This window comes from Suncus etruscus, chromosome X (assembly GCF_024139225.1).
Source record: "Suncus etruscus isolate mSunEtr1 chromosome X, mSunEtr1.pri.cur, whole genome shotgun sequence".
Lineage (NCBI taxonomy): Eukaryota > Metazoa > Chordata > Mammalia > Eulipotyphla > Soricidae > Suncus > Suncus etruscus.
The window spans coordinates 9,893,972-9,908,887 of record NC_064868.1 but is presented as its reverse complement, the minus strand read 5'-3'; the positions used below and the strand labels follow the sequence as shown (position 1 = coordinate 9,908,887).

The 14,916-nt window shown below is 43.2% G+C and overlaps 1 protein-coding gene across 2 annotated transcripts in view; it reads right to left on the bottom strand.

Annotated features, from left to right (window-relative positions):
* CTPS2 (CTP synthase 2) overlaps nucleotides 1-14,916 on the bottom strand; it is a 132,013-nt gene that overhangs the window by 25,980 nt on the left and 91,117 nt on the right. The window contains exon 15 of one of the 2 annotated variants that reach the window (XM_049766796.1): nucleotides 9,909-9,964. In XM_049766796.1, coding sequence (XP_049622753.1) covers nucleotides 9,909-9,964 — 56 coding nt within the window. Of the gene's footprint in view, nucleotides 1-9,689; nucleotides 9,965-14,916 lie in introns of those variants that run through there. The other variant, XM_049766795.1, reaches the window with a different exon arrangement.

The following is a 14,916-nucleotide window of genomic DNA, read 5'->3' as shown; positions in this document are numbered from 1 at the left end:
CTTCTGCAGCTAAACTGCCTGAAGTCACTGGAAGATTCCTAAAGCTATCAGAAGTCCTAGGGGGTTGATTGGGTGTATAGGGGGCACTGACACCTTGAATCTGTGACTCAGGTATGAGAAGCTAGAGTTGGAGCTTTGGGGCAGATGGACTGTGCTGTGGAACATGATTGTAACAGAGATGGTGGTCCAACTGAACACAGCATAAACTTGAGCTCCTTGGTGGTTGCCATCTTGATATACTGCTGTGGACTCTATGCAGCAAAACCTCACAATAAGACGGGCCATAGCTGAAGGCAACAGAGGATGAAGAATGGCTGGGAAAGGCCAAAATGTGGCACTGGCCTAGGTGAGGGAGGCTGCAGATCTCACACCTCTTCAGCTGGACTAATCCTTTGGGAATCTTACAGTTATTTGGGGTCTCATCAATAGTCATCATGCTTCCTGCTGTCCCAGTTGCTTCTCTGTGCTGGTACATCTACAGTCATCAAACAGGCACAAGAGTGCTATAACATTAAAGTACAGACACCAGAATATCCTGGTGAAGGCCCAAGGGTTGCCTACATAGCAAGCCAATGAAGAGGATTTATCAACCCAGGCCACAAGAGGCAGAAGGCAATGTTGAACAAAATGAAGAAGCAGGAACTTCACAACTGATCTTGGAGAGCCACTGGCAGCTCAGTTATGCCAACAGGCCAGGACATTGCTGGGCCCAGATCTCTGAAGGCTTCACAGGCTGGGAGAATTCTGAATCCCCACCCTGCCAAAGGCCCAATGCTCCATCCACACAAATCCTGCTCCCATTGCCACCAGAGAAATAGCCCATTTTTCACAACTGATTTCAGAGAAAAGCCAGCATCTGAGAATCCCAGTTCCAAAGCTCCTGAAGTAAGCAGTCACATATGCAACCACATGATACCTCCAAACTTCACAGAGCTGACAGCCCAGTAGAAGCACAGAAAATTAGATGGGGAAATTACATAGAAGGCCACTAAGCTCAATGATTGAAACTATTACCATAGATAGCTCAACTAGCACTAATAGCTCAGTAATTCTTCAGTGACTTTAGTGATACGGTTACAAGACATATGCTGTAATAAGTAATATAAAATAAATTATTTCGTGCCTACTAAGGGGGAAGGCTTGGCTGGTGGAGGGAAATGGGAACACTGGGGGAGGAAAAGACACACTGATGGTGGAACTGGTATTGGAACACTGAATACCAAAAACAAAGTAATGTGAACAACTTTGTAAATCACACTTTTTAAATAGTTTCATACCAAAAAATGTCAAAGAACCACCCCCTCCAGAGGAGCAAACAAGAATCTGCCAAAGATGATGAGATAAACAAAACTCAAAGAAAAGTTCAAATGTAATGGATCCAAGTATGCTGCTTGGAAAAAATACTCAAACAGTTAGATTAATATTAATTGAAATGAGAAAAATAACCAATAAACAAATTGAAATTTATAACAAGGACAAAAAAACTAAAAGAGTCAAACAAATAATGGGTTTTAAAATACAATAGCTGAGCTGAAAAATGCACTAGGCTGTAAGAAAAAGTTGAAGGAATTGCTAGAAATATAATCATTAAAAACACTGAAGAGCAAATAAAGAAAGAAAATGAGCAAAATTTGAAGTGTCAGAGCCTTATAGGACTCAATCAAGAGGAACAATATCCACATTATAGGGGTCCTAGAAGGAGATGTGGGATAACAGAAACCCATTTGAAGAAATACTAGCTGAAATCTTCCCAATTTGGGGGAAGGAATTAAATATCCAAATACAAAGAGACTTAAGCATTCTCAAACAAGACAATTTCATACAGACACACCTCAAGACATAATTAAGTGTTAAAGTCAGAGTACTAGAATCATAGAAGGAAAAATGGATTACATATAAGGGAACCCCTATAATAGTATCCTTGGAATTTTCAACAAAACTACACAAAACAGAGGGACTGATGACTGAGCTATTAAAAGTTGTTAATTAGAAGGATTTTTCAAGAGAAAATATTCCATCCTGACAGAGCGTAATTGAACAACAAAAATATGAATAGAGTTTTACAGATAAAATAAAACTAAAGCAATGTATCACCATCAAGTCAGCTTTGTGCAAAATTAGAATTTTTTAAATTTCACATAGAAAACACCAAAATTATATGAATTGGGGAGGGTGGAGGAGATTCAAAGTGGTGTGTTAAAATTAATGCCAGATCAATCCACCTCATGGAGGTAAGGTGTTCATTTGCATGTAGAAGGGCGGTGGTTCGAAGCCTGGCATCCCATATGGTCCCCCGAGCCTGCCAGGAGCGATTTCTGAGCATAGAGCCAGTAGTAACCCCTGAGCATCGCTGGGTGTGACCGAAAAACAAAAAACAAAACAAAAAAACCATCTCTACCTCAGACCAACCTTTACAAAGGAAAAACTTTTTTTTGGGGGGGGTCACACCTGGCAGCGCTCAGGAGTTACTGCTGGCTCTATGCTCAGAAATCGCTCTTGGCAGGCTCAGGGGATCATATGGGATGCTGGGATTCGAACCACCAACCTTCTGCATGAAAGACAAATGCCTTACCTCCATGCTATCTCTCCGGCCCCTAAAAAGGAAAAACTTAAGGAACTAAAACAACCTAAAAGGTACAAGGTAATAAAATAAAAGAAGAATAAAATGTTTGGAAAATGTTACAAAATAAAGATAACAATGACAAATCAAGAAAACACTAAAAAATAAAATGGCAACAACTACTTATATTTCAAGAATTATCTTAAATTTGAATGGTATGAGTAAACCTATTAAAAATAATAAAGTGCGGGCCCGGAGAGATAGCACAGCGGTGTTTGCCTTGCAAGCAGCCGATCCAGGACCAAAGGTGGTTGGTTCGAATCCTGGTGTCCCATATGGTCCCCCGTGCCTGCCAGGAGCTATTTCTGAGCAGACAGCCAGGAGTAACCCCTGAGCACCACCGGGTGTGACCCCCCCAAAAAAAAACCAAAAAAAAATAATAATAAAGTGAGAAATGGATAAAAAATAAAATCTGACTTTGCTGCCTATAGAAAATACATCTTAGTTCTAGAGACAATAATATGTGTGTGTGTGTGTGTGTGTGTGTGTTAAAAGTAAAAATTTTGAAAATCTAAAAGCAAAGAGCAATTGGTCAGGTTTTTATTTTGACTTTTGAGCCACACTTAATATATTCAGAAATCACTCTTGGCAGTGCTCAAGAGCCCTCTATATCCACAAATAGTAAGTTTTTAAAGGGAAGTATGGACTAGAGAGATAGTATAAGAGTTAAGGCACTTGTCTTACATGCAATCCAGGGCTTCCTGATATCCTGCGTGAGGCTGCTGAGGAAGACACCAGAAAACTTAATCCCATCAAGGCTCACCAGCAAGGTAGGCTGTCTCGCCCACAAGTGTGCTGCCAGAGGTGCATGGCCGCTCTGCTTCACTTCTCAAGCGTGTGCATCTTCTAGCCAATGCCACCATTACATATAGAAAAACCCACACTACAAGCAAGACAATGGGGAAACAATGCAGGGCAACTCCATGCATAGAGAATGAAGATGGCAGCTCTGATGACCAGAGAAGAGCCAATCAACTAATTAGCCTCTCAGATAAGGAGTTTAGAGAAGAAATATGGAGAATGCTAATAGAATTCAAAGAATACATAGATAAAGCTGAACAGACCACAAAGATAGAAATCAGAAAACTCCAAACTGCATCTCCGTGAGACCATTCTTCAGAGAATGATCTCACTCATCTATGGGTTTTAAGAAAAATGAAAGACATTTCTCAACTATTTTCAGAGACAAAAGAGAGGAGGGCTGGACGTTACAACCGGCCTCATGAATCTCACCACAAAGAGTGATGAGTTTAGTTAGAGAAATAACCACATTGTGAACTATCCTAACAATGAGAATATATGAGGGAAGTGGAAAGCATGTCTAGAATACAGGTAGGGGCGGGGAGGGGAGGAGGAATATTTGGGTCATTGGTGATGGCACTAGTGATGGGGGGTGTCATCTGATATGACTGAAACCCAACCACAATCATGTTTGTAACCAAGGTGTTTAAATAAAAAAAAAAGTATATATATATATATATATATATATATATATATATATATATATATATTTTGGTTTTTGGGCCACACCCGGCATTACTCAGGGGTTACTCCTGGCTGTCTGCTCAGAAATAGCTCCTGGCAGGCACGGGGGACCATATGGGACACCAGGATTCGAACCAACCACCTTTGGTCCTGGATCAGCTGTTTGCAAGGCAAACGCCGCTGTGCTATCTCTCCGGGCCCAATAAAAAATATTTTAAAAAAACCTCCAAACAGGAGGGCCCGGAGAGATAGCACAGCGGCGTTTGCCTTGCAAGCAGCCGATCCAGGACCAAAGGTGGTTGGTTTGAATCCCGGTGTCCCATATGGTCCCCCGTGCCTGCCAGGAGCTATTTCTGAGCAGCCAGCCAGGAGTAACCCCTGAGCACCGCCGGGTGTGGCCCCCCCCCAAAAAAAACAAAAACAAAAAAACAAAAACAAAAAAATAAAACCTCCAAACTGAAATAACAGGTCTGAAAACTCAATAGATAAAATGAAAATTTAAATGCAGCCCACCCTACTCCAATCCTTGGCACCATATATAGTACCTTGAGCATTTCTTTTTTCTTTAATAATGTCTTTATTTAAACACCTACCCTGAGCATTTCTAAGAGTGATGCCTGAACATAGAGCCAGATGTAATCCCTGAGCACTTCCAGGGGTGCCCCCCCAATCTCTATAAAAAAAAGGCAGGTATACTTCTATCAGATAACATATTTCCAGCTATGAAAAGTAATAAATAAGAGATAGAAATAGGGGGCTGGGCGGTGGCGCAAGAGGTAAGGTGCCTGCCTTGCCTGTGGTAGCCTTGGACGGACCACAGTTCGATCCCCCGGCATCCCATATGGTCCCCCAAGCCAGGAGCAACTTCTGAGCGCATAGCCAGGAGTAACCCCTGAGCGTTACCGGGTGTGGCCCAAAAAACAAAACAAAAAAAAGAAATAGATATTATTTAATGATTAAGGAATTAATTCAAAAAGATATTATAGAAGTATATATACATCAAGTAAGAGAGCACAAAATTAATATATTTGGCAATCATTAATACAGCTAAAGAGTGAAATTCACAGCAATACAGAAATAGTAAGAGATTTTAACACCCCACTTTCACCTATGGACAGATCAACTAAACTGAGAATAAATAAATAATGAACTTAAATGACAAACTGGAACAGATGGGTTTAACACACAATTATAAAACATTTTACCCCCAAATAGCTATATTTACATTTTACCCAAGTATACACAAAACCTTTTCAATGATATACCATATGGTAGAACACAAAACAAATATCAATAAACTTATAAAGACTGAGATCATACCAAGTATTTTTCTGATCCCAACACCATAAAATTTGATTTCAGCCACAAAAAGAAAGCCAGAAAAACCTCAAACTTGTGAGGACTATAAACAATAAGCATCTCAGCAACCACTGAGTCAAATTAAAAAAAATTTAAGCAGAAACTTAATACTGCCTTAAACTTAATATAAATGAAAATGAAAGTTCAAATGTCTAGAAAGTATGGGGTGCAGCAAAAGTAGTAGTAGGAGGGACGTTCCTAGTGATACAGGCCTTTATAAAGAAACCAACAGGGACCACGGGGAAAAAAAATCAAACAAAGAAAGAAACCAACAAATAGCAAAAGAACACAAATTGGGGCCAGAGAGATAGCACAGTGGTAGGGTGTTTGCTTTGCATGCAGCAGACCGAGGACGGATGGTGGTTCGAATCCCGGCATCCTATATGGTGCCCAGAGCCTGCCAGGAGCAATTTCTGAGCAAAAAGCCAGGAGTAACCCCCAAGTGTCACCAGGTGTGACCCAAAAAAACAAAAACAAACAAACAAAACAAAAAAAAAAAAAACAAAAAAAACAACACAGAAAAAGAACACAAATAAAAAAGGGGGACCAAAGTGATAGCACAGGGGGTGGGGCATTTGCCCCATGCGATCAACACAAGTTTGATCCCGGGCATCTCATGCAGTCCCTGAACCAGGAGTGATTTCCTGAGTGTAGAACCTGGAATAATCCCTGAGCAGTTCCAGGTTTGCCGCCCCCCCAAAAAAAAGGTAGCAGAAGGAGAGAAACAATAAAAATCAAAGCATAACTAAACAAAATAGATGCAAATACGTACAAATACATAGTCAAAATTTTAAAGAATTCTTGCCTCTCACTTTCCCATGGTCAAATCAAAATGGATTAAAGGCCGGGTATCAGACCTGAAACCATAAGGTACACAAAAGAAAGTGTAGGCAGAACTCTTCATGACATTGAAGCTAAAGGCATCTTCAAGGAGGAAACACCACTAGCCAAGCAAGTAGAAGCAAAGATAAACAAATAGGACTACATTAGTCTAGGAAGCTTCTGCACCTCAAAGGAAATAGTGATCAGAATAGAAAGATTGTCCATAGAATGGGAGAGTCCCTTTATTTTATTTACCCAATACATATCTGACAAAGAGTTAATATACAAAATATACAAGGCACTGGTAGAAAAATACGTCCACCCCCATCAAAAATGGGGAGAAGAGATGAACAGAAACTTCCTCAAAGAAGAAATATAAATGGCCAAAGGCATGTGAAAAAATGCTCTACATTACTAATCATCTGGGAGATGCAAATCTAAACAACAATGACATATCATTTCACACCACAGAGACTGGCACATATCACAAAGAAGAACAACCAGTGCTAGTACACATGTGAAGAGAAAGGGACTCTCATTCACTGTTGGTGGAAATGTTGATTGGTCCAGCCTTTTCTGGAAAATAATATGACATTCTTCAAAAAACTAGAAATTTAGCTCCCATATGACCCAGCAATGCTGCTCCTAGGGCCTAATATAACAAAACACTATGCAGAAAAGACCTCTGCACTCCTAGGTTTATTGCAGCACTATTCACAATAGCCAGAATCTGGAAATAATCCAAGTATCAGAGAACAAAGAGGAGTGGATAAACGATAATATATACACACAATGGAAAACTATGCAGCTGTTTGGAAAAATGAAGGAATAAAATTTATTTATACATGGATAGACATGTATATCTATATTGATATCTAGAGATATCTACATGTGTATCTAGATATCTATAGATATAGATGTTGAGGTGAAATGAGTCAGAAGGAGAGGGACAGACATAGAATGATCATACTCATTTGTGGAATATAAAAATATTATATTAATAATATCCAAAGACAACAGAGATGAGGGCCAGAAAGACTGGTCCATGGTAGCAAGCTTGTCACAAAAGGAAGGATTGCATTAGGGTAGGGAAGGGACCATTATGACATGATAGTTGGAAATGATCACTCTGGCAAGAACTGAAAGAAGATAAAGTTATAGGCAAACCACAGTGCCTAAAAGGAAAAAAAAGGGAAAAGGAGAGAGAGAGAGAGAGAGAGAGAGAGAGAGAGAGAGAGAAGAGAGAGAGAGAGAGAAAAGTGTCAGCCAGGGTGGGGGACAGGAGGGAAACTGGTGACATTGGTGATGGAAAATGTGCACTGAAGGGACAGTTTTGTTCACTGTATGAATAAAGCTCAACCATCATCAATTTTTAATTCTTTACCTCATAGCGATTCAAAAAATTAAAACTCTGGGCCCAAAGAGATAGCACAGAGGTGTTTGCCTTGCAAGCAGCCGATCCAGGACCTAAGGTGGTTGGTTTGAATCTTGGTGTCCCATAGGGTCCCCCGTGCCTGCCAGGAGCTATTTCTGAGCAGACAGCCAGAAGTAACCCTGAGCACCGCTGGGTGTGGCCCAAAAACCAAAACCAAAAAAAAAAAAATTAAAACTCTATATGGGGCAGGGGAGAAAATCCAACCATATTGGGGGGGGGGGGCTAGGGAAATAGCTCAAAAGCACATGCTTTTCTTGCAGGTGTCCCAGATTAAATTCCTGGCACCACATGGTTCACAAGCACTGTGACCCCTAGGTAATGCACCCATAATAGCTCTGAATTCTATCAGGTGTGACACAAAGTCTCCCCACAAAAATTGAAAGAAAAAGAAATGGCAGAAGTTGTACAGATGGACAATAGGTATGTGAAAAGATGCTTATCATCACTGAATATCAGGGAAATACAAATTAAAATGATGAATATCATCTCATACCAGCAAGTGTAGCATATTTCAAAAAGATTGGAGTGGCCAGAATGATAGTTCCAGGATTAAGCCACCAGCCTTGCAAGCATCTAATCCAGAATTGATCCCTGTCACTCAATATGTTCCCCTGAGCCCCACCAGAGTGATCCCTGAATGCAGAGTCAGGCTTAAGCCCTGAACACTTCTGGGTGTGGCCTAAAAATAAATAAAGAAACAAAAAATAAAAATGAAAGAAACAAACAGAAGACTGGAAACAACCAGGGCTGGTGAGAACTGGTAACACAATCCTCAACCACTGATGGTAGAATATCCACTGAGTCAGCCTCTACAACAGGGGTCTCAAACTCAATTTACATGGGTGCCGCAGGAGGCAAAGTCGAGGTGATCTTTGAGTGCAAAGTCAGTAGTAAGCCTTGAACATTGGGGGGTGTGACCCAAACAACTAAAACAAAACAAAACAAAAAAAGATTCCTCTAGGGCAGGGCCACAAAATGTTGTACGGAGGGCCGCAAAGGGCCCGCGGGCCGCAAGTTTGAGACCCCTGCTCTACAGAAAACAGGAAAGACAAAAATTCCCCATAATCCAGTAATTTCACTTCTAAGCATTTTCCCTCCAAAACACAAAAAACATGCATTCAAAATGATATATATGATTTCTATGCTTGTTGCAGTGCTTAGCACCATAAACAGGATATGGAAATTATCCAGGTATCCAACAACTGATAAAACGAGAGAGAAACTGTAGTGCAGTGGTCCTCAAACTATGACCCGTGGGCCACATATTGTATTTATATCTGTTTTGTTTCTTCATTGAAAAATAAGATATATGCAGTGTGCATAAGAATTCGTTCATAAATTTTGTTTTTACTATAGTCAGACCCTCCAATGGTCTGAGGGACAGTGAACTGGCCCCCTGTTTAAAAAGTTTGAGGACCCCTGCTGTAGTGTATACTCACAATGAACTACTATGCAGCTGCAATAAAGGATGAAATCAGGCACCAGAACAATAGTTACAGTGGGTAGAGCACGTGTTTTTACACAGCCTACCCAGGTTCAATACCTGGCACCATGTATGGTCCCTTGAGCACCATCAAGAGTGGCTGGGTGTGGCCTAAAACCCATCCTCACAAAAAAGATGAAATCATTTGATTAGCCTGGAGGGTGCCATGTTAAGTGAAATAAGCCAAAGAGAGAAAAACAAACATTAGATGATGTTACTCGTTCAGAAACACAGAGAGCCAAACCAAACACACACACACACACACACACACACACACACACACACACACAAACACACACACACAATGACAGCCCCTGGACTTTAGAATATAAAGCTTATAGACGGGTTCAGGATAGAAGAGGAGGTAGAAAATGACACTAGACGTGAGACTGGCACATGGGTGGAGGGCCACGGGCACATCGGTGTTGGTGATGGGGGAGTGCGATCATTTTGTTTATCAGTACTATTAACTTTAACATGATCACAAAGGCAGGAAATATTCTTTAAAAAAGAAAAGAAACCCACAAAGGTTTTTGCCTTTGGAATGGTTAGTTTCCCCTCCTGGAAGCAAGTGGACAGTGGCATCCAGTGAGCTCTGCCACATGGGGCTGGCCCGACACCTTTTCCAGAAGCCCCTCTTGTTATCCAGGTCTTCTGCACACCACAGAGCTGGATTCCACAGCAACTGAAAGTGACTACAATACCTCGTAACGATGTCTATGTCTCTCTTCTATGAAAGGAACGTTGCCATAGAGTTTTCCTAGGGAAGGAGACAAGAGTGCAATTACTATTGGGACTGTGGGACGTGTCGGCATAGCATGTGCGTGAAGGATGCTGCTTTGAGCTGGGTGCAATGCGAGAACATGCCTTCAGGTTGCAGGTGTTGCCTCACTCTCTCCTCCAGGACAGCAGAGGCTTCTTGGAAAGTCTAAAGCAAGACTAAAAGCCATGCTCACTGCATTGCGGGGAGATGGTAATTGGGCAAGTCCACCACGGTCTGTGGGTGATGGTGCCACCTTTATGCAGCTAGAATTGCATCGGATAGAAGCTTACAGGACCATCACAGCTGTGCAGATGGATTACAGGGCTCGAAGGCCTGGCCCCCTGTTTCATCCCTTGGGGCAGAACTCCTGGCCCAGTGGTCCTCAAACTATGGCCCGCGGGCCACATATTGTACTTGTATCTGTTTTGTTTCTTCATTGCAGAATAAGATATATGCAGTGTGCATAAGGATTCGTTCATAAGTTTTGTTTTTACTATAGTCATAAACTATAAACTATTTGTTTATACTCCAATGGTCTGAGGGACAGTGAACTGGTCCCCTGTTTAAAAAGTTTGAGGACCCCTGTGACCAGTGCTCCCTCTACCGCTGTCCTGGCAGTTCTGGATTTCCACTCCACTCTATGCATTTGCTTTCCCTCCCTTCACATGCTCCCCCGTTGGTAACACATGCTTTCTGCATCCACTTTAGCACACATGTGTCTGCTAATCCACATTTGCAGGTGGGAGTAGGGCAAAGACCAGCATGGAGGAATCAGAATCTTCAAGAACAAGGGGATTCCTGCGCCACCACCCCCCTCCCCGTCCTCAGGCTCACCTCTTTTCCCCTGCATTGCCCAAGGGATCCCATTCCTAAGATGTGGTGACTAACCAGTTTACCCAAGTTCGGATACTCTCTGGGGAGTACAATGCATCCTTCTGGTTGGCAATCAAACAGCCACACCTGAGCGATGTTTTTCTAGTTCTGAGTGCTGTCCTAGATACCCCCAGATCTAAGTGAGCCCTCACAAGTTCAGGACACAGGAGCTAGTGTTACGGTATTTTACAGGAACACAAACTGAGGCAGTGACGAAGGAGCAGCACAGCCGAAGACTGAGCATGGGAATCAGAGTGGCCTCGGATGGGGTGGCGGGGCTCTTAAAGTGGGGCTGTCAGTCTTTCCTCTAGTTCCAAAGTGAGGTGCTTGGGTCTTTGCAGGATCAATGAGGGGGACATCGGTGCCATCGGTGCTGCCGAAAGAAGTGAGGCTGCCGAGCTGTGAGCCTCCAGATCACTCATTTAGTATTGGGAGTGAATGTTTCGCCAGGCAAGCGCATGCCTCCCATATCATGCTCCACTCCTTGCAAATGTGTATCTCAGCACAACAAATTAGCGTGGTAGGGACTGTCGCTGTTCCCCCAGTCCCTGGAGACCTCTTTGAAATGGTTTTGTGCATCGCCTCATTAACTCAGCCATAGCTTGGCGAGTGAGCGAGTGAGCGCTGTGCTTCCTAAACTTCCTAACAATCTAATTGCACCAGGCCAAGAGCGGGGTTCCTACCCTCGCTGACTTCACAAGAGATAAGAGATAAGGAGGAATCAGAGCCATTTCTCTAATCCATGCACGGGAACACAACTGGCTTCCATGTTTCATGCAGCACTTTCTGACGTGAGACTCCACCACTCTGTCTCTCCTGTTTCCAGAATTTCCACCCCACCCCTGCAACACGCACTGGGCATCTCCTTGTTGCTTCATTCTCTCTTCAAAGCCAGAACTTTGCTCTTACAGTCAAACAGAAGTGAGAAGGGGTGAGGTGGTAGTACAGCAGGGAGGGCAATTGCCCTTCACACAGCTGACCTGGATTCAATCCTCAGCACCCCATAGGGTCCCTAAGCCCTGTCACGAGTGACCTGGAGAACAGAGCCAAGAAGTCAACCCTAAAGCTTCAATGGTTCTAAAACAAAAACAAAAATGCAAAACCAAGCAGCTTATAAATCCTTCTTCTTCTGGGCTGAGTGATATAGTATAGCAGGGAGGGAGCTTGCTCTGCATGCAGCGGATCTGGGTTTGATCCCCGACCCTATAGGGTTCCTGGAGCTCACAAGGAATAATTTCTGAGTGCCGAATCAGGAGTAACTGCTGAGTATCACAGGATATGGCCCCAACAAAATCAAACCAGAAAAGTCCTACTGAGGAGATCAAGAGAGCAGTCTTCTTCTAAAGCATTCTAAAGCATTTCTGCACCCTGGCACCCCATTTCCTGGCACTATCAGCCCCACCCCATGCCCAGGTCTCCTGGCCTCCAGCCAGCCACACTCTTAGCCACTCTAGCATAATCGCTTTCATTGTCCCCCACCTCTATCCTGGTTACAAGGATCATCTCAGAACACTTTGGGAAATCACCTAGCAAGCCCCCAGTTTTCTGGACATCCCTGCAGGGATCACTAATTCCTTCACTTTCAAAACTTATACACCCACTCTCCCTTGGCCAGGAAGCTGCACAAGGCATAAAGGTGCCTATGCCCCATATCCTCTTTCCTCTTCCAAGTGCCTCTTTTGCCATTTTGTCTCTTCCCATCCCTGTGCCCCACTCTGTCTGCAAAGCCAAGGGTTTTGCAGTGGGCCCTTACACCCACTGCATATATGAGCTGGAACAGCTTTGAAAAGACCCCCACTAACTTGCGTTTGCACCTAATGTTCGAGATCACTGAGAGGGCCAAAGAGCATGCACTGGGCCCCAAAGATAGTATCATGGAAAAGGCGCTTGCCTTGCAGGCTGCCAATTCCCCCCCCCCATTAAGGTCCCATGAGCCCCATCAGGAGTGATCCCTGAGTGTAGAGCCAGAGGTAAGTCCTGAGCACCATCGTGAGCACTGCCAGGTGTGGCCCTAAAACAATAACAGAAAGAAAAAAAAGAAACCACTTTGGACAAAGTCCAAGACTTGCTTCCCTTCCTACATGTCTTGGCATTGAAATAAGAAAGCAGAAACCTTGGGAGCCAGTGTCAGGTTCATCTCATGACCAAACTCTGAATCTCACGTGACTGCTTTGGACTTTATTTAGGGGCCGATCTCAAAAACTTAGCTGAGAAATACAAACAACAGGATAAGGTTTGTTCGGGGAGTCTTAAAACCCTCCAGTAATCAGTTTCTTCACTATTCTTCTCAGCTTTCCTCTCACCTGAGCATGACCCTTCCAGCGTCTCAAAAAGCAGCCACTTAATCCATCAATCAAGCAACAGTGTCACTCGAAGGAGACAAGTCCTCCTATTACCTCTGCAGATAAATGGTGTTTTTTGCTAATTGAGCTATAATTTACATTCAATAAAACACACAGCTCTGAAAGGTAGAGCATTTGATGGGCTTGAACATGGTGAAAGATCTGTTTCAAGGGTTTCATTTGGGGGCTGAAGTGGTAGTATAGTGGGTAGGGCATTTGCCTTGTACATGGCTGACCCAGGTTCAATCCCCGGCATCCCATATGGTTACCTGAATCCACCAGGAGTGATTCCTGAGTGCACAACCAGGAGTGATCTCTGAGCATGATTAGGTGTGCCATCACACATACCCTCCTCTCCCAAAAATTTCATTTTGGAAAGTGATTAGAATGGGGTGCAGGGGGGCAGTTGCTACAGAGCCAGGACATGAATTCCAGAGAAACACTGGAAACTCTGTGGCAAATGCTAGACTTGTTTTGGAGGGTGAGGTTGGGTTTGGGGGCCACAGTAAGCAGGGCTGAGGCACTATTTCCTGCTCAGGACTGTCCTCTGGTGGTAGAAGACCATAAGTAGTGCCAGGATCAGGCAAGTTCCTTCCTGTGCCTTCAGAGCCTGAGCCCCCTCAAACATTGTCTGTACTACTCACCTCAGAGTCCTTGGCTGCCTCGCCTGAAAACAAAGAATTTGGAGCAGTAACTTCTGAAAGTCCTTTCACCTTATTCTAACACTAACTAGGATGTTTCGGCCAGCAGTAGGAAAGTGGACATAAGTATCTGAATACGACAGGGAAGATAGTTACCGCCTCTGCAGCCATGGGCCTCACCAGCCTGGGTTATTTTCATTTAGTCCAGATCTCTGAGGGCCATGGAATCCCAAAGGCCAAACATGATTACCCAGAATTTTGCTCTGCTCTAGAAGTGAAAAAGGGCTTTATGTTTTGCTACTGCTGCTGCTGTTGTTATTGTTGTTATTGCTTTAATATTTTCACATGGCTGAAAAAGGAAGTCTATTTCCTGGCACATGAAAGCAACAGAAAATTCACATTCCAGAAGCCATAAGAAAAAGGGTTTCTGGAACCCAGCCATGCACATCTCTTTACAGAGTTGCTGCTTCCACGCCACAAATGAAAGCTGAGTCTTTGCAACAGACCCTCGGGCCCTAGAGCAGAAAATATTTCCTAGTTGGCCTTTTACAGAAAATATTGACTGACCTCTGGTTTAGAATTGTCAGGGAATAGTCTCTAGGCTGTGAAATACATTCCCCAACCCTGTGAAGTGCTGCACTTCAGCCAGGCAAAACTCACATTTGTAAAGCAACAAGTGGGAGGGAGGTTCCACATGCAGAAATGTAAAGAAATCCCAAGTATGATATAAAGGCTCCTTCTTTTTTCTTCTTATAAATAGAGCCAAAGGAAAAAGAAAAGCATTAGCTAAAAGGGTAGAGAGGCCAGGAGCTAGCACAGGGCCTGAAGCATGAGCTTCACATATCTGCAGGTTCAAGTCCCAGTACTTGAACTTGTACAGTACTTGGTGCCCTACACACAGCCAGAAGCAGCCCCTGAGCACTGCTGGGTGTGGGCCAAGAGTAAAAAGAACATTCTAGTGCAGCCTCCACTATTATGAACTGGTTCACCTCTCCTGTCAAACAATCTGGAGGAATGAGGATCATAAAAGTCTTCATACCCTTTGACCCAATAGTCTGACTCCTACAAATTGATCCTATGGAAACTATTCAAA